This window comes from Phodopus roborovskii, unplaced genomic scaffold (genome assembly GCF_943737965.1).
Source record: "Phodopus roborovskii unplaced genomic scaffold, PHOROB, whole genome shotgun sequence".
Lineage (NCBI taxonomy): Eukaryota > Metazoa > Chordata > Mammalia > Rodentia > Cricetidae > Phodopus > Phodopus roborovskii.
In genome coordinates, this window is record NW_026126482.1 from 20,779,756 (window position 1) to 20,807,266 (window position 27,511).

At 41.8% G+C, this 27,511-nt stretch overlaps 1 protein-coding gene across 1 annotated transcript in view; it reads right to left on the reverse strand.

The window, feature by feature from the left end:
- Sycp2l (synaptonemal complex protein 2 like) overlaps positions 1 to 27,511 on the reverse strand; it is a 56,608-nt gene that overhangs the window by 13,157 nt on the left and 15,940 nt on the right. The window contains exons 8-21 of the mRNA XM_051194102.1: positions 24,865 to 24,899; positions 23,311 to 23,453; positions 20,472 to 20,524; positions 19,674 to 19,719; positions 17,012 to 17,104; positions 16,850 to 16,910; positions 15,306 to 15,451; positions 13,615 to 13,693; positions 11,570 to 11,647; positions 11,394 to 11,472; positions 8,081 to 8,129; positions 4,790 to 4,934; positions 4,265 to 4,314; positions 2,860 to 2,977 (exon numbers count right to left, since the gene is read on the reverse strand). Of these exons, the coding sequence (XP_051050059.1) occupies positions 2,860 to 2,977; positions 4,265 to 4,314; positions 4,790 to 4,934; positions 8,081 to 8,129; positions 11,394 to 11,472; positions 11,570 to 11,647; positions 13,615 to 13,693; positions 15,306 to 15,451; positions 16,850 to 16,910; positions 17,012 to 17,104; positions 19,674 to 19,719; positions 20,472 to 20,524; positions 23,311 to 23,453; positions 24,865 to 24,899 (1,175 nt within the window). The remainder of the gene's footprint in view (positions 1 to 2,859; positions 2,978 to 4,264; positions 4,315 to 4,789; positions 4,935 to 8,080; positions 8,130 to 11,393; positions 11,473 to 11,569; positions 11,648 to 13,614; positions 13,694 to 15,305; positions 15,452 to 16,849; positions 16,911 to 17,011; positions 17,105 to 19,673; positions 19,720 to 20,471; positions 20,525 to 23,310; positions 23,454 to 24,864; positions 24,900 to 27,511) is intronic.

Sequence of the window (27,511 nt, forward strand, 5' to 3'; positions counted from 1 at the left end):
AAGAAGAGTCAATCAGATGAGGAAAATCCACCCAATCTAAGACCTTCACAATATAGTCTCCAAAGTGAATCTAACAGTTAATGACTTGGAGATCAAAATCCAAAATAGAGAGAAGATTTAGCAAAGAGACTGAATCCTTTGGAGACCAGAAATGCTTAAAACAAAGGAGATGGCCCATTAAATAAAAACCAAAAGAGGCACATCATTAACAGTTAGTGGTATGGGTGAAGGTGATAGCCCGGAGACAGGTGATATGCGGAAACCAGTTATGGCATGAATTGCATGCAGGCCTCTCTCTGGCTCACACACTAGGTCCTGGCAGCAGTGTGTGGCTGATGATGGTGACGGCAGACTCCGTGTTGATAGGGAATAGGTAGAAGAAACATTGGTGTTCTTCCTTCCTCGAGACTACACGCCCAATAGTGAGTGAGTCCTGGCTAGGCAAGGTTCCTTTGGAAGGCCCTTTATGCCTATCAATCCACGCACAGGGTTTTTTAGCTGGAATCAAAGGAGTTATTCAAGACTCTTCAAGTCACTGTAGACATGGCTGCAGGGGAACCTAGGTGTCCTATCCATACCCTGTCAGTGGAAGGTTCTTGAGCTCAATACAGGTTGAGGAAAAGGTAACAGGAACCATTTTACTGCCTTGGCACTGCCCGCACACACCTGGCAACACCCTCTTATCCTAGAGGGCAAGCACCTAGATGTCCTAGGCCAGGGCAATCTATCCTGTAGTGAGATAGTCACTTTGGCTCCTTCTGTGGCACTGACCACGCCCATTGGGGGTGGATCCAGGGGCGGAAGTGACCTGTGGAACTAGGTCAGAGGAGGAGCTGGGAAATGCTCTCTCACAGGGACAGGAGGGCTTCCAAGGAGGATCCTAGGGAGCAGGAATCTGCTGGTGTTCACCTGTCTATGTTGTGAGTTATTTCTCCCTGAATAAACACCTGTTCGGCCTAATTGTTTATCCTCATCCTTATTAAACTGCAATACTACCCCTTTCCCTCTACCTCCTGTGGTACAGGGTACCTGTTTCTTCATGTCTTCTTTGTGGAGGAGCTGGGTTCTGTTCTGAGCCTCTTTGTTCACACATCTTGAGTCATACATTACCAGGGAAAGGCACAATTAACTTTTATATATTGATTTTTGTCTAATTTTAACGAATTGGTTCATTAATTCTAACTATTCGGGGTAACATTTTTAGGATTCCTTTTTCTATCAAGTGATAGCTTCAATCATTCCTTTTATTTCTGTCTTATTGTTCTTGTGAGGGCTTCTATAACTGTACTGAATTGAATGGTGGAGTGGGCACCTTGCCAACTTTTTCTAGATCTTTGACAAAACATTTTTACCCCTTAATATGAGATATAAGCTTTTAATGCATAGCCTTTAATATGCTGAGGTATGTATGTATGCATATATATATGTTTATATGTATGAATTATATTTCTTATATTTATATTTAATTTTTTATATATTATAAATTATATTATATTTAATTTTTGAGTGTCTTTTTAACATGAAAGTATGTAGACTTTTTCCAACATTCTTCCAAATCTATTGAAATGATGCCTTTTATCCTCATTTTCTTATTGTGATGAATGCCAATATCAGTTTTCATACACTGAACCATCCTTGCATTCCAGGGATAATTCCCACTTGATCATGGATGCTTGTAATGTGCCACCGAAATCAGTTTACTAGTTGTCTTGGCGCTATTCCAAAACACCATGACCAAAAAGCAACTTGGAGAGGAAAGGGGGGGGTATTTCCATTTTTTACCTCACAGTGCATTATCAAAGGAAGTCAAGTCAGGGCAACTCGAGGCAGGAACCTGGGAGCAGGAACTAAGCAGGAGCAAGCTGCTTGGTTTGTTCCTTGTGGTTTGTCCAATCTGCTTTTCACACTATTCAGAATGGCCTGCTCAGGTTGACACTGCCCACAGTGGTATCTGGGGTCCCTCTCACAATCCTATACACTCACCTACAGACAAAGTGATGGAGATATGTTCTCAGCTGAGGGTCCCTCTTCCCACATGACCCTAGCCTATGTCAACTTGACATGAAAACTAGCCAGCACACTGGTGGAGTCTTGCATCTATGTTCTTTAGGGATATTCATATGTAACTCCTTCACCCCACCCCATCCCCTTATCTATGGTGGATAACTGAAGAGCTATTGGCCTCATGAGGTGTATTTCAAACTGTTATCTCCTCTTCAGTTTGTGGAGTCTGAGAAATTCTTCTGTGACTTCTTTAAAGGCTAGGTACAATTCATTTACCATTCCATCAAGTCCTGTACCTTTCCTCATTGAGAAGTTTGGTTGCTGCTTCTTATTTGTGGCTGCCTTTGTTCTGTGATTGTAGAGCTGACACAGACACGGTCAAAAAGCAAAGTTATTTACTCTCTGTCCTCTCAAACATTTAGGGATCCTTCCTGTTGGTCACTATATGAGTGTCCCTGTCTTTAAGCAGTCCCAGAGTCTTAAGTACAACCCGAGCTCAAGTATCAAAGCAAAGTTAAAACAGTGCCTTCCACCCTCAGCTAATGGAAACAGTAAATAGGAATCATCATCACACCATCACTTGTTTGCAGACTGAGCCAGGGTTGGAGCTGAATGGATGAAGGCACTTTCTCTCTGAGAAAACTGAGGACTTGAGTTCAGTTCCTGGAACCCACATGGAAGGAGCAAACCAATCCCTGCGAGTAGTCCTCTGACCTCTACATGGATGCTGTCACACAAAGCATCCCCCACAAACACACACATGCAAATAATTCTACAAAGTCAAAAATTAGTTTCTTCTAAATTGTTATCCCCAAATACATTTTTTATAATATAAATTAACTGAAAATCAAGTACCTATTTTCTGTGTAGATGCCTTGGGAGTTAAAAGCACAGAACTACCTTGCAGTTTTATATCAGAGAACTCTGGAAAAGATTGCCTGGAGATGCCTTTCCATAGTGGTGTTAGCGTAGCCTGAAATATAATAGTTTTGTTAAATGCTAATATTCATAACACTCAAAAATAACCCTAAAAAACGTCCAAGAATGTTTTCATTATCCTTTACAGAGACTGAGTATTGGATCTGCTGCACTAAACAACAACACACACTAAATCCCTAACATCCCCAAACTGGAAGAACACTGAAGTAAAATCTTAACTGGTAACTCCAGCCTGGGGGCCCTAAGTGTGGTCTAGGCTAGAAACCCAGAAACAGAGGAATTCGACAGAAATGCACATCTCCATCTCTCACCTACAAGTTACTCATCATAAACTTGGGGATCCAGCTCCTACCAAGCCATCCTGGTCATTCTGCTGACCCTAAGAGGGAGTTGACAAGCTGCAGCTCACTGTTAGTTCTTATAAATAAATATTCAGTAGGCCCATTCATTTCTAATCTAAGGCAGTCTTCTGACGGGAGAGGCAGAGATGATGTGCTCCTGTGGTGTCTCTAGGGTTTCAAAGGATACAGTACTTCTCTTCCCCTTAACACGAAGTATTTTCTAACCCTTGCCCCAAAATCCTCCCCTGTAGTCTGACACTGAGAATGGAAATCAACCTGACACCCTCACCAAAAAGCCAGCGGAGAATTCTTGCTCAAGACCACATGGTGATACACAGATTAACAGAAATGGGTTAATGATTAAGGGATAGCTAACTAGTAAGAAGCCTAAGTCAGTGGCTAAACAATTATAAATATGTATCAAGTCTCTGAGTGATTAATTTTTAGGTGGCTGTGGGACCCAGTGGGTGGAGGGAAACCTTTTCCAGTGGGACCAAGATAGATGGAGAAAGTCTTCTCCCTTTGCAGTAGCCATATCCCTAAGGCCTTTGATATAAAGCAAGGGTAAAAGAGAAATTGGGAATTTTATAATTTTATGGATAAAACTTATATGAATCTAAAGATATTTCAACCTTGCAAACTTCAGATGTAAATGCTGAAATCATTAAAAAACAAAACTTCGAAGGTGATTTTTAAAAAATCATCTCAGTAAATTGAAAACTAAAGAAGAATAAAACAACATGTTCATTTTGAAATAGACATTCAAGAGCCAGCATTTTTGGGAAATCGGGACAACAGGGGTGTTTAAATAAAGATCCATTAGCAGTGTTCAGGATGACCAGAAAAGACCCTAAATCTACCTGAAACTCATAGCAAACATTTAGATGCCCATGCCTTTCTATTGGCAGACTCTATTCCAGTCGTGAAGACAGTGATGTGGGCTGACCCATAAGAACCTGGGGCACAGTGGGTGCTCTTACCTGATCTTCCTTGCAGGCTCTGTCACTCCTGATGGGGGAAAGTGGTAGGACTGAAAAGTAAAAGTGAGCACACAATGGATGTGTTTCCTCATGAGACATAGACACCCCCAGTCATACATGGCTACTCTACAAGCTTCCGCCAATGAGGCAGGTGATCTGAAGCCTTTCCTAGTCATTTAGCCGCATTCCCCTTCACCCCTGCCTTGACCATCACCCTCACACTTTGGCTTTATTAAACCAATGACTCCACTTCCCAGTTCTTCAAATCCTACTCCTTCCCAAGAGTTAGCTGAGACCCACCCACTTCTCACAGAAGATGGTTTCCTCCTGCCTGATTGCCCACTGTTTTGCCGTACCGTATTTCAACTGAAGCAAACATTCTGCCTTGGTAGATGTTATTAGGAAAGCCGTCTCCAAGGCCACATAGTTCCCTGGTACCTTCCTCCTCCCATCACATACTAAAGCATAATTACCCGCTAACTTAACTGAGAAGCGGCCCAAGACAACATACACAAACTAGCTTACTCCTGAAAGAACTGATTCTCAGCTTCCTCCTCTGGGAATATGTTTTTGAGGATTTCCGTTTGTAATTCTGGGTCCAAAATTGTTTACTGGTGCTTGAGCCTGAATCTTCATTACTCTCGGAGAAGTAATGTTTCCTAAAATTAAACTTTTCCAAAACAGATGAGGAATGAGAACAGCAAAAGCCTGCATTAATGCTTGCTACCTGGCATATAATTAAATATGTTGCCACACATACCACAATCTACATACAATAAACAACACACACACACACACACACAAACACACAGACACACACTATAATTCATCTTGGGAGAAATAACATCCTGCTACAAGCCCAGGTTCTCTCCTGGCTGTAATTCCAACACTGCCGTAACATGTAACGTGGGTGATGGTGAGTTTAAATTCATGTTTTACAATCCAAATTTATCCTTCTTCCAAATGTTCATTTTGCCATTTCTCACTTCTTTTTAAATTGACAAGTATTGCATGCATTTATTGTATACAATCATTTTATATACATGTACATTATGAAATAGTTAAATCAATCTAATGAGTACATGTGCTACTTCACCTCATATTTTTTAAAAAAGAAAGCACCTTAACACTACCTTCATAGTAACCTGCATGTATAAAACACTATTGCCTACAGTCAGTGCATAGACCATACATCCTTTGAACCTCCTAACTGAAATTTTGTGTTCACCACCTCCCCTACTCTCCCAACTCCTAATAACCATCATTTTCCTCTCTTCTATTATTCAACTATTTTTGATTCATATGTAGCGAAATTCTTTTTGTGCCTGGTTTATTTTAACTGCCTGTATTTACCCAAGTTCTTAAAAATGGCCCAGCTGTCCTCTTTTGAAATGTCAAACTGTCTCAACTGTGCATATAGACTATACCTCCTTTTTGCATTCATCTCCTTACAGACGAACTGATGACAGAGAAGAAATTCCTAAAAGGAACTGGGTCCAGGACAGCTTGGCTACACTGCTGCCATGACAGGCTCAGTTAGACACCAGCCTGAAAGTAGGCCTGAGTTTCCATTTAGCCTAAGGCAACCTAAGGAAAGACCACAAACTGAGACCACCCAGGCACCACCCAGGAATGGACCAATCAGCATCCAACGGGAAAATACCTAATGTTTCAACCACTGTAGATAGGATTACCAGATGTCCCTTAACCCAGTACACACCCATCCCCTTTCACCAAGATGCCCCTAGACAAATGTCAGCCAATGAGGGGTCCTGAACTTCAGAAATCCTATCACTCCAACTTCTGCTATGATAAAAACCCTACCCCAACTGAACTCAACACTCTCCAATCCCAGACTCCCGGAGGATCCAAACTTGAGCTTGAAATGAAGTCTCTTTGCTTTTACATATATATATGGGAGTCAGTCTCTGTGGTGGTCTTTTGGACGTCCCTCAGATCTGGGATAACAACAGCCAGCCTTATTTACATACCCCCCCCACATACCCTCCCAGTACTGATCAAGAGTTCTTCAACCCATTGGCTCACAAAGAGCCAGCCACCTTTTTTTAACTGAAACATACAATTTAAAAAGTCATTCAGCAAGGTTGACCTAACTTGGATTTTACAGCAAATGTACAAAAACATGAAAAAAATTTACAAAAGTAGTTCTTGCATTGGACTAGACACACACACACACACACACACACACACACACACACACACACACACAACTCCATTGGGGGGCGGGGGTCAGTGATCGATACAGTTTGGATCCCAAACATTCCCCCAGGGCCTCTATGTTAAAGATTTGCTCCCCTGTCTGGCCACTGGCCAGAAGTGATGTAGCCTTTGGGAAGGAGAGTCTAGGTAAGGAGGTAAATTCACTCCAGGAGCCTTGGAAAGGCATTGGTTGGCACACTTGCCAACTCCACACCTTGCTTCCAAGGAGGAGATCTGTTCACCTACATGTACTCTTGTCAAGATTTACTATGCCACCACAGGCCCAGGTCAACTAGCCAAGCAGTGACAGATCAAAGTTTCTGAAACCGTGAACTGTTGGAACACGGACCAGGAAGAGAGCTGTGTGAAGAGAATCCTCACTGCTTGTGACACCACTCCAAGAGAACAGGACAAGAATCGTGTGACCTCGGTTTCTTTAAAGCATGGAATTGTTCTTGGAGTGTGCTTCGTGCTCCTCCCAGGTGTAGAAGTGAGTTCACTTTACATTACTCACTCTGGTTTGCTGCTGTATTAATTACAGGTTTAAACTACCCTTTATATGCCTCTATGGGAAAACACGCATGTGCTACTTGTCTTTGGGACCGTATACACCTTAAACTCAGGAGAACTTTACTAAAAGACCCAGAGACAGATATTGGGGTTCAAGCTTCAAGCTCAAGATCAGAAAAAGCAAAGCAGCCAGCCGCTAGCTATTACTGTTACCTCAGCTCGGACCAAAGGGGCAATCCTCAAACTGCTCCCCACCTCACAGATCCTCAGATTCATTCAGACTGCTAAGCTCTCCTCAACATGGATAAAGACTAACTCTCAGACTGAATGCCTCTACCTTTTATACCTCTCAAATCTTGGGATTAAAGGCATGAGCTCTGATTCACTCCCCAATAGCCCAGGGTGATCTTGGACTCAGAGATCCTTCTGCCACTTAATCCTGAGTCCTGGGATTAAAGGTTTATACCACCACCACCTAGCTAACTAGTGTGGTTGCTTTGCTATTTTGATCTCCAGTTGCTTTAATAAATCATAAACAATATATCACCACATATCTACCATGAAGCAAGGTGGCTCCTTTATAAAAGTTTGTGAACATATGCTGCTGTACAAGAGGTTGACTGAAGGGACTTGGTTCTAAATCTTCCATGATCTAGTTACCAGCAAACAAGATTTAACATGAAATTTGCCCCTCTTCTAATTTTGTTAATTGATCTCATTCATCTAACTGCATGAGGCAGGCTGGTACATATTTCTTTCCACAGCTAATAGCTCACAAAGACTACAGAACATATGAACAACAAAACAAAACAAACGAACAACAAAAAAAACCAAACAGAAAAATAAGTAACTGTGTATTCCAATAAATTAGTACTGCTACTTTGTATTGTTTTTTGTCTAGGAGTCTACCTACTATTAGAAATAACACCGATTTTATATTTGAAATTACAGTAATTTCTTTAGTAGTGAATTGGAGAAAACTATTTGAGAAAACAAGGAGCAGAATTACGGCAATTTTGAAGATGGCATGCACATAGCAGATATTTAGGAAGCACTGTCTTAAAGCAATAGAAAGTCCTACATTACCGGCCTCCTCCTGTCTTGTCCTCTGTCCTCCTCAAAAGCAGAATCTTCCCTAAAATAAAATATATCAAGTTAACAGGACAAATACCACTTCCTTCACCCTCCTCCTGCTGCAAAGGTCTGGCTTCTTGATGATGGACGAAGTTTGTGAGATGTACTCAGCTCTGCAGACAAAAATGTATCTTACACACTGTTGCTGTAGACTCTCTGGAAGGGCACGCTGCTGTTCAAAAGAAAATGAACCTTTGTAGAGTCCTTCATAGGAGAGGGGGAAGGGGGAGAGAAAGGGGCAGGTGAAGGAGTAGGCGGGGCAGAGGAGGGAGCGGGGTGAGCAGTCCGCCAGATCTCCCAGGCCTGGTTCCACCCAGGACCTATCTGGGGTGCTTTAACAAAAGCTGTCCCTGGAGTTTGGTGATGCTGAGTATCAACTTGTGTATCTTCTGTGGAGAGATGCTGCCTGTTCTTCAATCAGGTTTTATTATTATTATTATTGTTGTTGTTGTTGTTATTTTCTGTAGGTTCCTGTCTGTGCTTAACAGTAAGTAACCTTGGGGACTGGAGAGATGGCTCAGTGGTTAAGAGCATGACTGCTCTTCCTAGAGGTTCCAGGTTCAAAGCCACCTACATGACAATTTAAAAACCTGTCTGTAACTCTGGTTCCAGGGTGTCTGGCACCTTCATATCAATACACAGAAAATAAAGTTAAAATACCCAGTCTGTTAACATGGGTAGTTGCAGGGTGGCTGGGACTTGTGTGGACAGTTGGTGGGCAATGTCCATGGGAAGTAATGTGATGCAACAGACAGAAATTAAAGACAGGACTACTGTATGAGTTTTCAATCTCCCTCTTAGGGTTGCACCCGAAGGAACTGAGAGACCTGACATTGACCGTGCGAGTTGGCCATTCCAAATCTGAAAACCCCAAATGCCAAAGGCCAAAACATCTTGAGTTCACATAGGCTGACACAAGCAGAAAACCCGTGCTTGTCCTTGTGCGATGGGTCACTGGAACAGCAGGTGCACTGAATCACTGAATAAAATCAATGTAACCCCATTGCAAGGGACAAATGAATTTTATGTTTAGGTCTCACTCCCAAGATTTCTCATCATATACACACAAATATTCCAAAAATCTAAGCCCCAACACTTCTTGTCCTGGGTATTTGGATTCGGGACACTCATCTTTACCAAAACATGTTCATCCATTTATCCAATGATGAGCACTTAGATTGTTTCTATTTGATGGCTGACCTAAACAAGACACACATTCCCTTTGTGAACATACACTGACAGACATCTTGGAAAATACACAAGACTGGAACAAATGGGCCAGAGGGCAGGAATGTATATATTCAATGCTTCGAATCTACCCCCAGGCATGAGGGTCCTGTCCTCTCTATGCTGTCAGCAGACAGTATAGAGTGCAGGCTAAGGTTAGCCATCCTGACGACACACAACGCACCTCGCAGTCATCTGATGCACAGTCCCCTCGTAACTAAAGATGCCGAGCAGCTCTTGCGCTCATCTCTACCTGCATGTTTTCCTTTGGGACAGAATTGTTTAAATCTTTTGCCTGTATTTTCAATGGTTTGTACCTCTACCATTGAGCATTTTAGCTACAAGGCCAGAAACAAATATTTACAAATATTCCAACAAGGCCATGGCTGGGCTTTTCTTTTCTAACAATGATTTTCAATGAGCAGGAGGTGAAGTCTAGTTCATCGATTAATGTTTTTACAGGCTGTTTTTGGTTTGACATCTTCAAAACTGCCCTATGCAAACTCACGTATTTGTCCCAAGTAAGTTTTATATATAAGCCTATGAGCCACTTTTGGTTAGTTTTTATACAGTGAAAAGATTGGAAGGTCATTTGTTTTCTTGCGTGAATATATTGTTGCTTTCACATTGTTTATAGGAAAACCTATCTTTATCCACTGAGCTGCCTTGGCGTTTTCATCACAGACCGACAAAGCCATTCATGACTCCGTGCTATTTTATTTCCACGTCTTCATTTCCACGTCACCCTCTCTTGGTTAAAGTCTGGAGAGTAGGTAGTGTGAAAGCCCTGCCACTTTGCTCCTTTTTGAAAACCCATTTTGTTACTCCAGGACCTTTGAAGTTCCCACAAGGAACTGAGAAACTTCCTCAACAATTTTTTTTAAGCCTGTTGATATTCAAACTGGGGGTTATACTAAATACTCAGATCAATTTGAGCAGACTTGACATTTTGCTATTAAATTGTTCCCCTGGTGAGCGCAGCATCTCCTCTTTCACTGCGTTCTGGAGTAGTCCTTTTATGGCTGTGTTCTAATAGTACCCTGCAAATTAATACCTAAGTATATCATGTCCTAGAGCTGTTAACAAATGGTTCTGCTTTGTGTTTCAAACAGAAGAAGCCTGAGTTTTGTACACCAATCTTGCATTTAATCTCAAATTCAGCAGGAAAAAAAAATATATTGCTGAAGGCAACCCTGAAGACATGTTTGCAGGGGGCTGCAGAGCAGGAGAGTTTGCCAACACAACTCAAGATTGTTCTATGGAAAACTTCAGGTGGAGTTTAGACTGGAATGGCCAGGCTAGGGAAAAGGGAAAACTCTAAACTTCCAGCATGCTCATATGGGTGTTCTGTAGTTTTCAATAGCCAAGATGGGGAATCAGCCTGAATGTTCACCAAGAGATGAATGATAAAGAAAATATGGTACATATACACACTGGGATACTGTTCATCCACCAAGAATAAAATCCTAAAGTTCTCATCATGGGTGACACTGGAGGACATTCCACTAAATGAATAAACCAAGCAGATAAAGACAAGAATTGCATGTCCTCACTGTCGTGTGGGATCTGCGCAGTCCAACCCATAGAGGGGGAGATAAAACGGTGGTCTCCAGGAGCTAGGTGAGGGTGTGGAGGGGTACAATTGGGCCATAATTATAGCTAGACATGAGGGATGGTGCTGGTGTTGGCATCATATCAGGGTAGCTACAGCCAACAACACTGTATTCTCCATTTCAAAATAACAAGAGGCTACTGAATACTCTCACTTATACAGAGATGAAGAATGTTTAAGGCAAATATGCCAAGAGCTGCTCATTGATTGCTACACAATTGGTACTTAAATGAAAAAAAAAAAATAACCACCCTATCTCCCATAAACAGGGCAATTACTATGATGATACATATATGGATGCATTACAATGTCTCCATAAACTTGCAACTTACTGCAGATACAGACAGGCTTGGGAGCATCAATGTGCAGCAATTACCATTGACAATCAAAAACAAAATAAATACATTAAAAATAAAACTCACTTACTTTGTATCATTTAATTTAGAAGCCTGAGTTTGAATTGATGGTTCTTGCATATCTGAAGGATACTTATGTTTTGAAGTAACTTCTATGGACCAAACGTTAAAAGTAAAACAATGGTGAGTATCTTGGGCAAACATTTAAATAGATCACTAGGAGATGGTAGAGAAGGCTCTTTGTACCTTGTTTGGGGTCATGTAGTTTTGGTTTTTCAGGTGAACTGTCTTCTGTATGTGTTTGCTGCAAGGAAAAAGAAGTTACTATGATATCAGGGAAGCCTCAGTCTCCAGCCTTTGGGACCCACTCCAGCTCTAAAGAACAGCTGAACACAACTGGCTCCCAATGGTTCTGTTGTTCCAAAACTTTCTCTTCCAAATCACAAGCAAGGACTTGCTACCAAAGATGACCATGGTATGTCACTGGTCCAGAGAGAACACTACAAGGATGTCTCCAGAGGGTCCAGCACTAGGACCAAGGGTTCAACTTCCCAAGATAGCTAAAGGTGATGACATTAAATGGTGACAATTATCTGAAAGAACAATCTCTGGCTGTCAAACATGAAATGCTGACACCATTATCAGTCACACCTCTGTACCATGTGTTCACGTAAGGAATCAATACCTAAATAAGCCACAAGGGTACGCTGTAGTGTTCATTTTTAAGCTCAAACATGAATCTGCACATGTGTGATGTATCATGTAAGGTTTTGCTCCATTGTCTGCGTGGTAAAAAGCTTGACAAGTCACGACAAACACATGTATGTACTCAAATAGTTATCATTTCTTTATAGTGAGAACACTCCAAATCTTTTCTCCTAGCAGCACTTACCCAGTCACCCCGCTGTGAAATAACACACCTGCCCTTCTTACCCCAGCCAATCTATAACTTAGCGCCCATTCTTAAATCCTACCTAAGAGCTACATGTCACCTCCTGTGCTGGCTAATTTTATGTCAAGTTGACACAAGCTAGAGTCATCTGAGAGGAGGGAGCCTCAACTGAGGTAACACATCCATAAGATCAGGCTACAGGCAAACCTGTAGGGCATTTCCTTAGTGACTGTTGGGGGAGGGCCCAGCCCACTTTGGGTGATTCTATCCCTGGGTTGGTGAGTTCTATAAGAAGGCAGGCTGAGCAAGATATGATGAGCAAGCCAGTAGGCAGGACCCCTCCATGGCCTCTGCATCGGCTCCTGCCTCCAGGTTCCTGCTCTGCTTGAGTTCCTGCCCTGACACCTTCAGTGATTAACAGTGCTGTGGAAGAGTAAGCCAGACAAACCCTTTCCTCTTCAAGTTGCTTTGGCCATGGTGTTTCATCACAGCAATAGTAACCCTAAGTAGGACACCTTGATTGATGGGACACCAAGCCCCAAAAAGAGCTGTATGAGTCAACATGTCCATATGACCCAAGCCAGAGAGGGAAACCAAGTCTGACCCTCAGCATGAGGCTCTGTCCCTGCATTAATTTGCAGACAGTTTTCTCTAGATCCCAAATGAGGGGACAAGTCAGAGACCAGTCCAGGCAGGCATTTCATGGGACAGCTGTGTTCGATGAACAGAGAGAATACATAAGCTCAGAGGAGGAAAGCAATCTGAAGAGGTACACAGACAAATTAATGGCAGTCTGCTGTTGAAGACAAAACAGGCTAGCATTTAGGAGAGGAAGTGCTTGTCTATCCTGCAGGCCACAAATCCCCAACCATCTTTCACTCACAGCAGGCTCTGAGTGGACATTAAAGCTGTGGGTTATTAGGCAATGATCGTCGTCATCATCCTCGAGATCGTGGTCATCATACACAAACTCTGGCAGGACTGTGGGTTCTTCTGTAGGCTCTGTATTCAATGAGAAAAAGAACATCTAAGCACTCTGTCCTTACTCTCCAGAAAAGCATGGCTCTTGTATATCGCCACCTTGTGGTAAGAACTAGTAGTGAAGTTGTACCTCAAATCTCAAATCCAAAACTAAGGCACTTGAAATTGAGATTCAAGAAAAGAGGCTTTGTCCAGTAGTCGGGGCCCTGCAGAGTCCCACATCCCACCACCCCCAGCATCTGTTCTTCTAGGTCTCCAAAGAGGACATTCGCAGATGGGGTAGGAGGTTCAAGGCTACCACAGGCCCTTCATGGGATGCTGTTACATGACCAGCTCAGTGGTGTGCAAACCTCTTCCAAGGTACCCTCATGCTTCTACAGGGAACTTCGAGTCAGAATTCTGCCACTTCTCAGCATACCTGTTTCTCTTTCGTGGCTACTGGGAATCTCACCATCTTCGTTTTCAAAGTCAGGGGAGACTTTTGTCAAAACAGGAGTCTGAAATGAAAGCCAAAGCCACTTAACTATTCAATGTGGTAGCCTTAAAAAAAAAAAAAAAAAAAAAAAAGGTTTTAAAGCTAGTCCCCCAGCACGCTGATCCATTAGGGTGCCTGCTGAGTATCTGTCATCTTCTTTTGCATGCTGTTCTTTCTGGCTTACAATCCCCCACACACACCCCCATCCCTCAACCACTACCTTCTGGGACCATCTCTGGCTCCCTATTGCTTTGCTCTAAGTTACACTCTCCTGGTCTTGACGAATCGGCCATTTGTCATGACTTGGATGTGCTTGTCAATTTTTGCATGTTAGAAAACGTCTTCCCAGTGCAGTAGTTCTGAGAGCTAGGAGGCGGGGCTGGGCATGTTAGTGGGGCTTCAAGACTGTATGGGGCTCTATTCTTCCGTGTCAAGTCATCCTAAACCCTGGGGTGACTTTTAATCCATGGTTTCCTTGGGACAGGGGTGTGGCGCTCTCTCAGCTGTGAGCACCCAATCACATCACGTGACCCTCCCAATCACCCTCTTTCCTCACAGGAGCTTCCTACTCCAGGAACTGTGGCTCTGCCCCTTGCAGACTCCTTATCTGCAGCACAAACCGTCCCATTCACACTGGGAAATGTGGGAATGTCCATAATTTTCATGGTCCTCGTGAGTAAAGGCAAGCCTAGCACAGCAGGCCAGTTTGTCCTTTAGCAATATAGAGGAGGCTTTTTCCTCTCAAGGCATCTCACTTGCATAGGACCTTGGGAATCCTCACCTCATCCCCTTGTGTAGGACTTTGGAACCCTCAACCTCATCCCCCTGTGCAGGACTTGGGAACTGTATCTGCAGAGCACTTTATCAATATAAGATGCTCTCATACATAACTCAAAACAAAGGGAAACCAGCCAAGACTTCCTCCCTCTTTTTGGTTTTTTTCCCTTCCTCTGACCCTTCCATTCAGTCCCTTCTTGTCTGTTACTGTATGTCTTCTTGTCACAAATTTCTTTACCTTGCCAACTTCTGTGATGGACAAACACCCTTATGTGTGGGTAGGAAAAAGTGGGGTCAAGATGGAGACTAGGGAATCCCAGGGCAGGTGCAGGGCATTCCTATCAGGAAAGACCAGGGCATAGTGAGGAGACCCCCTACTGAATCCCCCAGGGCCAGGAGGAAGGATCAGGAAGCCTGTACTCCTCATGAGTACAGCAGGGATGTGATAATACCTCAGACAAGCTGCACTCTGTCCACAGTAGATACAACAATTCATTTCAAGACAGGAGGAATCTTTGTGTCCTACATATTTAAGATTTTGACACACATGGGAGAGTTGGAATTAAAACCCAGAACTCCCAAGTCTTCTTCTTGACCACAGGATACATCAAAGTCCAACATGGAGAATGAAGAGATGTGAAAACATGTTTTCAAGTAATCAGAGGGAATGAGGCTGGGCATGGTAGCCTTAAATCCCAGCACTTGGGAGGCAAGAGGCAAGTGGATCTCCATGAGTTCAAGGCCAGCCTGGTCTATAGGATGAGTTCCAGGACAACCATGGTGCAAAGAAACTCTCAGAGAGAGAGAGAGAGAGAGAGAGAGAGAGAGAGAGAGAGAGAGAGAGAGAGAGAGGCTACCTGTCCATCTTCTCCCAAAGCTCGAACTGAAGCTTGTGATATGCCGAGTTGTCTGTCGAAGTGGATTTCTATTGTCTTTACTTCTTTCTTGCTGATAATAATCGGCTCTTTCAGGTAAATGATTAATATCTTCCTCCTATCACTTTCTAACAAAAAGATGTGTTATATCAGGTGTGTCAGTATAAGGAAAGCTTTTGTCAACTGTTCAGAATTTTCTGCAATGAGAAGATAAAGTCATATTAAATAGAAATGACTTCAACTTTTTACTTACATACATACAAAACATGTGACTTAGAGGTCAATTATTTGAAAACATGAGGGATCTTTTGTTTTACTGGTAAAGAAATAAATGTCATCTTGAATGACACTATTCAATGTTTTTATGAGAGAATTTTTGTTAAACAACAGGCATTTTAGTTTCAAATATACTAAGCAAAATTCTCTGACTCCCTCTCCCACTCTCTCTGAAATCCGCATAACTTTAAAATTCAGTTTCCAATATCCATTTCAGTAGACGCCTCCTAAGGAGAAGGAACGAAAGCATGTGTCAATATGTCTACATCTCAGAACAACAGCTCTTCCACAGTACTGCTGGCAAATGAGCAGTTGATTTCCAAACTGAAAATAACACATCAAAGTTAAAATTCAGTCTCCAGAAGGAAACAAAAACAAAAACAGGTAGAAGCTAGAGAGAATGGAAAGATCATGAAGGAGCTGACAAACCTGGGAGCCATATGCCTACTGAGGGGGAAAGAAAGAGGAGAAAGGGGCCAAACCAGTCTGTCCCCTCCTGGGTTGTCAAGATGGCAACCCACTTGAAACCATTGGCAAATACAAAGTACCATGACCTGCTAGTACAGCATCCACATCAGACTGTAAAGATTTAACACAGATAAGAACATACAACAGGGCCTGGGCGGTGGTGTTGCATGCCTTAAATCCCAGCACTCAAGAGGCAGAGGCAGGCGGATCTCTGTGAGTTCGAGACCAGCCTGGTCTACACGAGTTAGTTCCAGGACAGAAAAAAATGAACATACAACAGGGAAAAAATGAACATACACAGCACAATGATTTTTATATTAATTACGTGTTAATAGCTTTCAAAGAGTCAGTTAAATTGCGAACTGAGACTAACCCACTCCTGCATGTAATGAGGCCAGTAGAAAATTTCAAACACTCCCTGGTGGTCTAGTGGTTAGGATTTGGCACTCTGACCACCTCAGGCTTAAAGGTCAAGAACTCATTCTATCCAGGTTCGGTTCCCAGCACCCACACATCAAGTGGCTCACAAACACCTCTAGCTCCAACTCCAGGAGATCAGACACTCTCTTCTGGCCTCTGTGGGCACCTGTACACATGCATGTGTTCCTGGACGCAGACAGACAAGAATACATAAATAGAAATAATAAATCTTTAAATAAAGAATTAGAAAAGAAGATGCCTAATAAGAACATAATCAAAATACATTCTAGAATTAACTAAATACTGTAACATCAACAGAACTAATACAAAGTTCCGAGGGAAGACATACATCATCCTCTTACCCATTACGCTGAACTTGACCACTGCTTCCTTTGAGAGTTGTACTGGCTCCCACAGAGCACTCTTGAGAAAAAAGACAGGGTAAAAATAATGAGAATGTGAAATAGTATTTATGCAAAGAATTCCTAAATGCTCAGGGCTGCTGGGAAATGAATCCTAGTTACCTCTCTGTTATCTATGTAAAAAGTCACGCTTCGGCTTCCTAGGTTGAAATCAATCCAAAATTCCTCTAATTTTTCATCCGCTGGTTTTCTCATCTGTGGGAGAATTTCAGCAAGTTATGCAGGAATCTTGTATCAAAGGGTGCAATTAAAATGGCTAACATCTTGGAGCAGAACTACCAGCAGCTCTATCACCAGAGCCCTGTGTAAATCAGCAAGTGGGTCTCAGTCTCTTACTCTGTTTCTGGGAAGATTCTATTGCCCTCATACTTAATAGATACTTAACTGTGTCACACAACTCTACCCATACTATTTATTTTCTTCTTGGTGAAAATCATGGGGGTAGGGGAAACCTGTTTCATTCTGAAATGGTAGTAAACCTCACTAAACAGCGATGGAAACTTCCAGCAGAAGAGATACTGGAAGTGAACAAATGACAATTTGATGTCCAGCTGACCGTCAGTCAGAGATTAGTTAATACTGGAGTTCAAATTACTTGTTTTTATCATTACAAAATAAATACATACTTAGAGTGAAAATCGAGGATTCAAGCAATGTGGTGTTCTAGAAAGAGTAGATGTCTTCTCTCCCCGACTCTCCACAGGGCATCTGTCCAGAGAGTCCATTTTCAATGTCCCTAAATCCTCCCAGAGGCTTTCTAGACAAGTGACGGGGAGACCAGGCTGAGCACTGCTCATCTGAAATACCTAGACCAGAGAGGTTCTGACTGTGGAATGTCTGCACGTACATAATGAGTTACCTTGGGGAATGAATTCACTCACACAGCAAACCCACACTCACCTCCTGAAGGGAATTTTATACAATAACTTAAGTCTACTTGTGTTTCACCTGTGCCTTGCATGAACACAGCTGTGGGAGATTTTAAGTTTCTTTTACATCACATTGTGTGTTTGCATACGCATGAGTGCACATCACAGCATGTATGTGGAGGCCAGAGGACAACTTGTAGGAGCCAGTTTGCTCCTACCAAGCATAGCTCAGGGACTGGACTTGGGTCATTGAGCTTAGCACACACTCCTTTATTCAATGAGCCATCTCTGTGGCCCATCAGACTTTTCCCTTTATGTGCATATGTATTTATGTGTGGGGTGTTGGTGTGGATGTGCACGTGTGTAGGTATGCATGTGTGCAGAAGCCAGACGACAACCTTGGATGTTGAGCCTCAAGTGCCATCAACCTCTCTATTTTTCAGACAGCATCTGGGCCCAGACTTCCCTAAGTTCTATCTGGTTGAGTCCGGGGGTCTTCCTGTCTCCACCTCCCCAGGAATGGAATTACAAGTGGGTACTACCACTCCTAGCTTTAAACTATAGTATGACTTCTAAGGATTAAACTCCTGTCTTTATGCATGTAAGGCAGGTACTTTTCTGACTAAGCTTGGTTTGATGTCATGGAGAACTCAGTAGGTCAGGGACTTTGGAACATTTTAGATTCTTGTCATTAGGATGTTCAACCTTATGTATTATGCCTTTATTCCCCAACATTGGATCCAACACTAGACCTACTTACTGTTCTATAACACCTTTCTAGTGAATAGGATTCTTTGGATATTTTCCCTTCCTGTCATTCCAGCCTACCACAGAAGCTACAGAGCTGAACAGAGGGTTTCCCTCTCAACACTGACACTGAAAGCCAGGGCATGACTCCCATATAAGATCCAGGACATAAGCAAATGGAAGCTTGCAAGCTCTGGAAAGACCAACCAAGCAGGTAATGAAATCCTCGGGCAGGCAGAGGAGGAGAAGGGCATGACAGGCAAGCATCCACCCATCAAATTCAGCCGTGGACAGAAGGAACTGTGGGTGTATTATAAGTTGAGAGGCTCAGCTCCTGAAGCCATGAAGGGGCTCTCTGAACCCGTGACAGTGAAATGATTGATGAAGATATTCAAGAAATCTCAACTGAGTTACAGCTCTAGGTAAATTCATGTAGTTAACTTGGAAATCGTGATGCTATTGGTTGGAGTCCTTGTTCTTTCTTCTAGAAACCAAAGAAGATGGGGAAAGAAGCTGTTTAGCCTAGGACTCCAGTGAATGAGGTAGAATGGAAGAATACACAGGAGCCACCATGTTTGAGCTACAACGGCACAGTTAAGAAAGGCCGCTCGCACCGTGTGTTTTGTGCTATAAAGCACAAGGTGCAGAGACACGAAAGTGGCCTGGTTGCTAGAAAAAAAGGGAAGGAGAAAAACAAGAGAAGGTTGACTCTGCTTTCCAGTTCAGACATGAATAATGTTTCCTGCCAACAGGGAAAATGAAGCAAGGGTCTAAACTCTGAAATCCGTTCTCCTGGTATAACCATAGATCCCTTGAGCTTTCTGGAAAACAAATCCTGCTTATGATGCAATCAGACCAGTTTGAAGATGAGGTCATGCTAAAAAGAAATTAGCATTCTTTTTAAAAGGCCCCTATGTGCCCAGTCCCTGAGGAATCACACCCAGGGTTATTTTGGCTTCTACATGTATGCACACGTTGTACATATGAACATGCATGCACATTTGTGAGTGTGTGTGTATGTGTGTGTGTGTGTATAGAATACTGGCAGCAGGTCTGATTGTAACTGTATAAACCTAATAATGCTTCATTCACACCACCCTTAAAACGCTCTAGAAAAAGAGAAGAGACAGACAGACAGACAGACCTACCTCCTGATCCTCAGCAAAAGCAGCTAAGCAAGGGAATGAATAGACCCTGCAAAACGCCACACAATAAAAATCAAACGACTTGCAGTTGTCTTACAATGAGTTTTCACAACTGTGACATGCTGGGCGGTACCCTATATACAAGATATGAAGGGCTACAACTCTGCACATAGAGATCCACTGTGGGGAGGTTTCTCCTCTCCAGCAGGCTGTTTATAAGTCAGGGTTATTAGTGCCCATTTCAGAAAAATTACCTGGTCCGAATCCTAAAGAACAGAGTGAACTTAGCAAGTACTGTCTCATTGAGCATTTACCTGTCTGTGAAATGCTATTCTAGAGCATCTTTAGTCTTTTCAAAATTATTCTTCATGAAATCCTGGAACTGTTAGGATTGTAGAGCTGGCTCAATGGTTGAGAGCACTTGCTGCTCACACAGGGGACCTGAGTTCAGTTCCCAACCCCCACATCACGTCTCACACAACTGTTTATAACTCCAGTTCCAGGAGATGTAATGCCGCCCAGGCACACATCTGCTATACATACACAGAGGTAAAACACTCATACGCATAAAACTGAAAACAGAAAAACTAGCAAACAAAAACAACCCACCCACTTCAGCCTCTTGTATACTAGGATTATAGGTGTCTTCCTAAATTTCTAATCAATTAGCCCCTTAGCTCTATCAGCAAAATGTTGATCCTATAGGTCTCTTAAAGTTAAAAAATCCTAGATAGTCTTTTAAGCATCAGACAATATCAGATTATAATTAATCAATATGACAATCCTGAATACACAAGTTACCTTCTCTGGTCACCAAGTCTGTCATTCAGGAAATTGAGAAACTGCCGACAGTCCTAGAACAAGCAATACAAGTCTTAAATGTAAAAGCACACTATCTTGACTACCTTCCCCACCGACCCGAAATCTTCACAAGGGTCCATTCTTTATGTCAGCAATGCTTTGTGCCCAAAGAGAAGACTGTGAGCCTGCTTCCTCATACCCTCAGCATCGCCTACTCGGCTGAGGAATACTCAGGGCTCACAAATCAAATGCGTGATAGATTCATCTGGGCAAAAGACTGAGCAAGAAAAACAGATCTCCCTGGTGAGTTAGAGCCCACTATTTAACTAACTGATCTAGCACATGCTTCCCTAATACCCGCCTCGCACAAGCCATACAGCCTATGCCTCTCCTTGGCAGGTTATCTATGCCATCTACTCCAAGGACAAGGACTGCCTCTAGAACTCTCCTAAGCAACTGTCCTCATGGCACTGAATCCTTTGCCCTGACATTCTGAGGACAACCAGACATGGGTCCAGATTTGTCTTCATTTTTGTTTCCAAGGACTAGCTGTTTTGAGGCAAATGTTTCTCACACTTCAAGTCTATATTTGGGCCTAAATAGACATGAGCAGCATAAGGTTTTCATCTTAAATCAATTCGATAGAGATGATGGACCGGGAGGTAATTGCAGAGATGATTTTGGAAGCGAGATAATTTACTGTTTTCATCATCTGCAGAGGCAGATAATGAAACACCTGGTTGCCCACATCGTCTCATTCTCCATTTTCCTTGTGCTGGATGGTTTTTATATCAAGTTGACATGAACTGAAATCATCTTAGACAAGGGAACCCTAATTGAGAAATTGCCTCCACAAGACCCATCAAATTTTGGCTTGTCTCCTGGCTCAGTTTCCTCTAAAGAAGCCCTATATTTATCTTCCAACATGTCTCCCAAACATTTTTCAGGCAAGCCTTTAGGGGATTTTCTTCATAAGTGATTGAGGTAGGAGAACAAAGCCCACCCCGGGATAGTAGTACTAGGTGCTATAAGAAAGTAGGGTAAATAAGCCTTGAGGACCAGGCCAGTATGTGGCACTGCCCATGGCCTCTGCATCAGCTTCTCCTTCCAGGTTCCTGCCTAGTTTGAGTTCCTGCCTTGGCTCCCTTCTGTGGGCTGTGATTCCAGATTTGTAAGTCAAATAAGCCCTTCATTTCTTGCCCATGTTGCTTTTGGTCGTGGTGTTTCATCACAGCAATAGTAACCCTAAGAAACTCCTCTATTTAAGGTGGAATTGATCCCACTTTGCAGATGAAATAGTATGACTTCACTAGACCACAACCATATCTACATTATACAAACACTCCCTGAGTCAGGCAAGTGGTACTCTAATTGAGGTAAAATTCAAACTCAAGTTGACTAAAAGAGCCTGGAATCATGACCTTCTCATTTAGAACATACCACATCTGTGAATATGCCAGCCAGAATCTAAGATACACAATATAAAGGTTCAAATTTAGTATAATGTGAATCATGTAATAATTCCAATTACACATGGGGTTTGATTAGAAGACCGTTAAAATGGATACTTTAGATGAATTTTACCATTTCCTAAAACTCTAACCCTAATTTAAAATATTTTGAAAAGAATAAAGAAATATATTAGCTTAAGAGGCCTGGGCAGTCTATGGGGCCTCGGGTAGTGGATCAATATTTATCCCTAGTGTACGAATGGACTTTGGGAGCCCATTTCATATAGAGGGATGCTCTCTCAGCTTAGACACATGGAGGAGGGCCTAGCCCCTGCCCTAAATGAAGTGACTGAATTTGATGACCCCTCCATGGGAGGCCTCATCCTCCCTGGGAAGGGGGGGGTATCGGTGGGGGGCATGGAAGGATATGAGGGAGAGGGAACTGGGATTGACATGTAAAATAGATTGATTCTAATTTAAATAAAAAGAAGGAAGTACATTAGCAATTGTAGGAAAAGGCAATACCCAACAAAGCCATTCTGGGCTCCTTAGGAACAATCCCAGTAACCTAAGACTCCACAAAACAAAGACCCAACACCACAAATCTGTGTTTCCAGCTGCAGCCGCTAGGTGGCACACAGCATAACCACTCTATGGTTCTCACCACTGGAGTGCAAATGCCAAATGCGGATGCCAGCCACCTGCCACGGTCAGTTTCTCTCTTCGAGGCTCCAATTCTTTGCTTTTTCTTCTCCAATTGTATCCCTACTCTTAAAGAGGATTCAAAATCTCTACCTGCTTCCAAATGTTTTCCTTGCTGGGACCCAGCAAATTCAGTGTCTCCTTGATCAGTTCCCTCTAAGGAAGCCCTATTTTATACGTATCTTCTCACGTGTTCCCCAAATATTTGTTTATGCTACCTTCAAATATTTCACTGATGTGGGGGAACAGAAAATTAAGATTGTGACTCCATCATACTTTAAACAGTGAGGGGCTGGGAAGGCGGCTCTGAAGTTAAGAACATGCACTGCTACGCAGATAGCCCTACTGTGGTCCCCACCCAGTGCCTCTGTCAAGAGATTCACAATGGCCTGTAACTCCAGGCCCAGGGGATACAACACCATCTTCAGGCTTCCAGCAGTATTTGCATTCATACACATGCTCCTTCACACACCTGTCCCCCCACACACCCGCCCATACATACACATTATATAATATATATGTATGTATATATACATATATACATATATATATATATATATATATTGAAAATAAAATTTTCTTCCTTAAGAAAATTAAACCTTCCCCTAAGCCTACAGCTCAGGAAAGTTCTGAGTGGAATCTCACTAAATACTGACCAAGCAGACTCTTATGACCAGAGTTCTCACCGTCTCAAATTCTCGGTTCTTAATTTCTTTGAAAGCTTCAGCCAGGACTGCGTCATGAAACCACTGGAAAGCAAGCTCATTTCTCAGTGTTCCAACGGCCATCCTACACAGTGCCTCTGAAAGAGCAACCTGCTGGCTATAATCTAGAGATTCACAATATGACAGAGAATAAGACATTAAAGTCAGCATTTGGGCTAAGGCCACTTGGGAATAAGCAACAAGCATTCAGAGTCATTATGTCCATCCAAAGTATACTGAAGGGTTGCTAGGGGGTAATATAAATGGTTTAAATGGTTTCATCTAGAGGACATCTTTAAAATACTATTGCTGGGAATATTGTTCAGTGGTAGAATGTTTTCCAGGTATGTACAAGGAGCTGCAATCAACCCCTAGTAATGTGAATATATATATATATGTGTGTGTGTGTGTGTGTGTGTGTGTATTTATACATATATGTATATATATATATATATATATATATATATTACATTTAAGGCATATTAAAATATCAAGTCACATCAAATAGCTCTACAATAAAAATGAAAATCTCATTATAGGTACAGTATTTTACTGCAGTTACACTATATGCTCAAATGCCAAATAATTCTTTTCTCTTTTTTAAAGTTCCTATTGTAGACTCAGATTCTCTATATAGCCAAGGATAACCCTAAGCTCCTGATTCTCCTTCCCCATCTCCCAAGTGCTGGGAGTATAGACATGTGATGGGAGAGGTCATTCTGTAAATATGTTTCTCATACTGGTTAATGAATAAAGCACTGTTAGTCAATAGGAAAGCAAGATAGGCGGGACTAGGAGACAAGGAGGATTCGAGGAAGTAGTAGGGAGGAGTCAACATGGAGAGACTGGAGAGAACAGAGGTCTGGGCCCACTCTCTGGTAAGATGAGACCACGTGGAAATACTTAGAATAGAAATGGGTTAATACGTAAGACAGAGCTAGCCGATAAGAAACTAGTAACTGGCCAACAGCATAATATCAAATACAGTGTCTGTGTATTATTTGGGGCTGGTGCCACGGTGGGTCCAGGCCAGCAGGAAAAACCTTACTTGTAACAGACTTGTAACACACCTGGTTTATGGGGATTTAGGGCTCAAACCCAGAGCTTCGTACAAGTTAGGCAAGCACTCTCCCAGCTGAGCTATATCCTTAGCTCAGACCTCGAATGATTGTAATGGTAAAAAGAGGAACAGAATCAGACAGACTGACAAGGTAGCAGTCACATGATGTCTTTAACTCTATGAAGCAATCATGTAATTACTATGCAGATAAAAGTTATATTTGAGAGTGAAAAGAACTCTGAGTCACAGGCAGGAAGTAGGGACTGTGACTCTGGCTTTTACATAAAAGAATTTTAATTGAAGCACATGAAGGAAGATTTTGAAACGTGATAAAACTGGCCAGTAGGTTCCTGTTAACTATTATGGTTTTCAGCAGGCCAGAATCTTAATTTCCTATCTTCAAACGAAGCATGAATTAATCCGCATACATCTAATGTCCAATGTTGTAAGCATTTAACATTCTAAATGCTGCTTACCTCCCACAGTCAAGATCATCCTTGCCAATTCTTTCCTGAAACATTTACATAAACTACATTTTACTGAGATGAACATCAAGAAGCCTTATTAAATTAATAAGTTTAAAACCAAGATACATGAGATCAGTGTCATAACTTCCACAATGTGCATATAAATAACCTTTCAATGGAAATTTTCCTCAAGGACATACATTGATGACCAATATGCATTTTTAACATTTTCTTCTTTTAAAATAACGTATTTAATTTTATTTTACATGTATTAGTGTTTTCCTGCATGCATGTTTATGTGATGGTGTTGGATACCCTTGAACTGGAGCTACAGACAGTTGTGAGCTGCCATGTGGGTGCTGGGAATTGAACCTGGGTCCTCTGGAAGAAGAGCCAGAGCTCTTAACCACTGAGCCATCTCTCCAATCTTGATTTGCATTTTCAAAGAAGCTAGAAGTTACTGTATTTTCGAGGCTTCATTTTCTCTTTCATGAAGTGAATTTATCTTCCTAAGATCTGCAGACCCATCCAATGATCTGCTTGTGAAGTTTGAGGTTTCTTAGAGTTTTGTATCATTTTCTTTGTTTCTATTTTATTGATTTCTGCTCTGATTTTTGTTAGTACTATGGACTGAGTTTAGATTTGGTTTCTCCCCACCCCACCCCCAGCGTTTCTAGTTGCATCATTAAGACACCTTTCTGTGTTCTTTTTCTGACATTTTAGCAGAGGCACTTAGAGGCATAGCATTCCCTCACAGGACAGCTTTCAAGGTGTTCAAGAGGTTTATTTGCGTTGAGTTTCCATTTAATTCCAGGAAGCTATTTCTTCCTTTTTGCCTTTGGCCCATTCATTGTCTAGTAATGAGACTAATCTTCACACACCACACACATCTTCACTTGTGTATTTATTAGATTTTTACTTTTGTTTTTGTTTTTTCTTTGCTATCAGATGGTTTCTTTGAGAAGATAAACAAGATTTCCAGACCCAGACCCTTGACCCAACTACCAAAACAGAACTCAATTAACAGAATCAGAAATAAACAGGGAAACATTACAACAGACACCAATGAAATTCATAATGTTAGGAGGTAATATTTTTAAAATGTACTCCATTAAGCTGGACAAATCTAAAGAAGTAAAGATTTTCTAGACTCAGTCAACCCACCAAAATTAAACCAAGAATAAATCAATAATCTAAACAAATCCTAACAAATGAGGAGACTGAAACAATAATAAAAAGCCTTTCAGAAACAAAAAAAGTTCAAGGCTAAGTGGATTCACAACAGAATTCCACAGACATTCAAAGGTCTATAACCAGTCCTTTTTAAACTATTCAAGGCTATAGAAACAGAAGGAGAACTTCCTTCTACAAAGTCAGTATTCCTTTAATACCAGAAGGAAGTAAAGACACACACAAGGAAACCACAGGCCAACATCCCTGATGACTGTGGATCTCAAGGAGGATACAGACATACATAAAAAAGATGATACACCAGGACCAGGCTCTGTCATTGAAATGCAGGGACAGACAGTTCAACATACACAGTCAGGAAATGTAATAAACCACACAAATGGACTTAAAGACAAAAAAAATCACATGATTATCTCAATAGATACAGAAAAAGCCTTTGATAAAATCCAACATTCTTTCATGATAAAAGTCTTGAGAGAATGTAGGGCTGGAAGAAACATACCTAAACATAATAAAGGCTATATAAGAGAAACTCACAGCAGCAGCATCCAAAATGGAGAAAAGGTTGAAGCAATCCAGCTAAAGTCAGGAACAAGACAGGGATGCCCATTATCCTCACACCTTTTCAATGCTGTACTCAAAGTACTATCTGAAGCAATAAGGCAAGAGAAGAAAGTTAAAGGGATACAAATAGGAAAAGCACTGAAGCTATCCCTATTTGCTGATGACATGAGAGATCCCAAACATTCTACCCAAAAACTTCTAGAAATGATAAGCAAATTCAGAAATATAGCAGAATACAGAACCAACTTGTACAAACCAACTTGCACATATAGGAAAGACATAATGAACACACTCCCATTCACAATAGCCTCAAAGAAAATAAAAAAAAATGTAGGAATAAACTGAACCAAGGAAGGGAAGGCCCTCTACAATGAAAACTGTAAGCCTCTTGAAGAAGGAAATAAATATACTGGAACATTGAAAGACATCCCGTGTTAATGGAATGGTAGAATTAACACTGTAAAACTGACCATTCTAACAAAATGCCCATCTCATTCTTCACAGCAATAGAAGAAAAAAATAATCTATCCTAAAATGAAAGCACAAAAGACCCCAGGTAGCCAAAACCATCCTGAGCAAAAAGAACAAGGCTAGAAGGATTACAGTTCCAGATCATAAGCTATGTAACAAACAAATATTTAAAAACAAAGAACAAAACCAAAACAAAACAACCAGCATGATATTGGCACAAAAATGTCATGTAGACCACTGGAACAAAATCCAAGACCCAAACATGAATAACTCACCTGTAACTTCCGACACTTTTATTATTTGACAAAATAATAAATAATAAATAAATTCCTCCCAGCACTTGGGAGGCAGAGGCAGGCAGATCTCTGTGAGTTCAAAACCAGCCTGGTCTACAAAATCTAGTTCCAGGACAGCCTCCAAAAGCCACAGA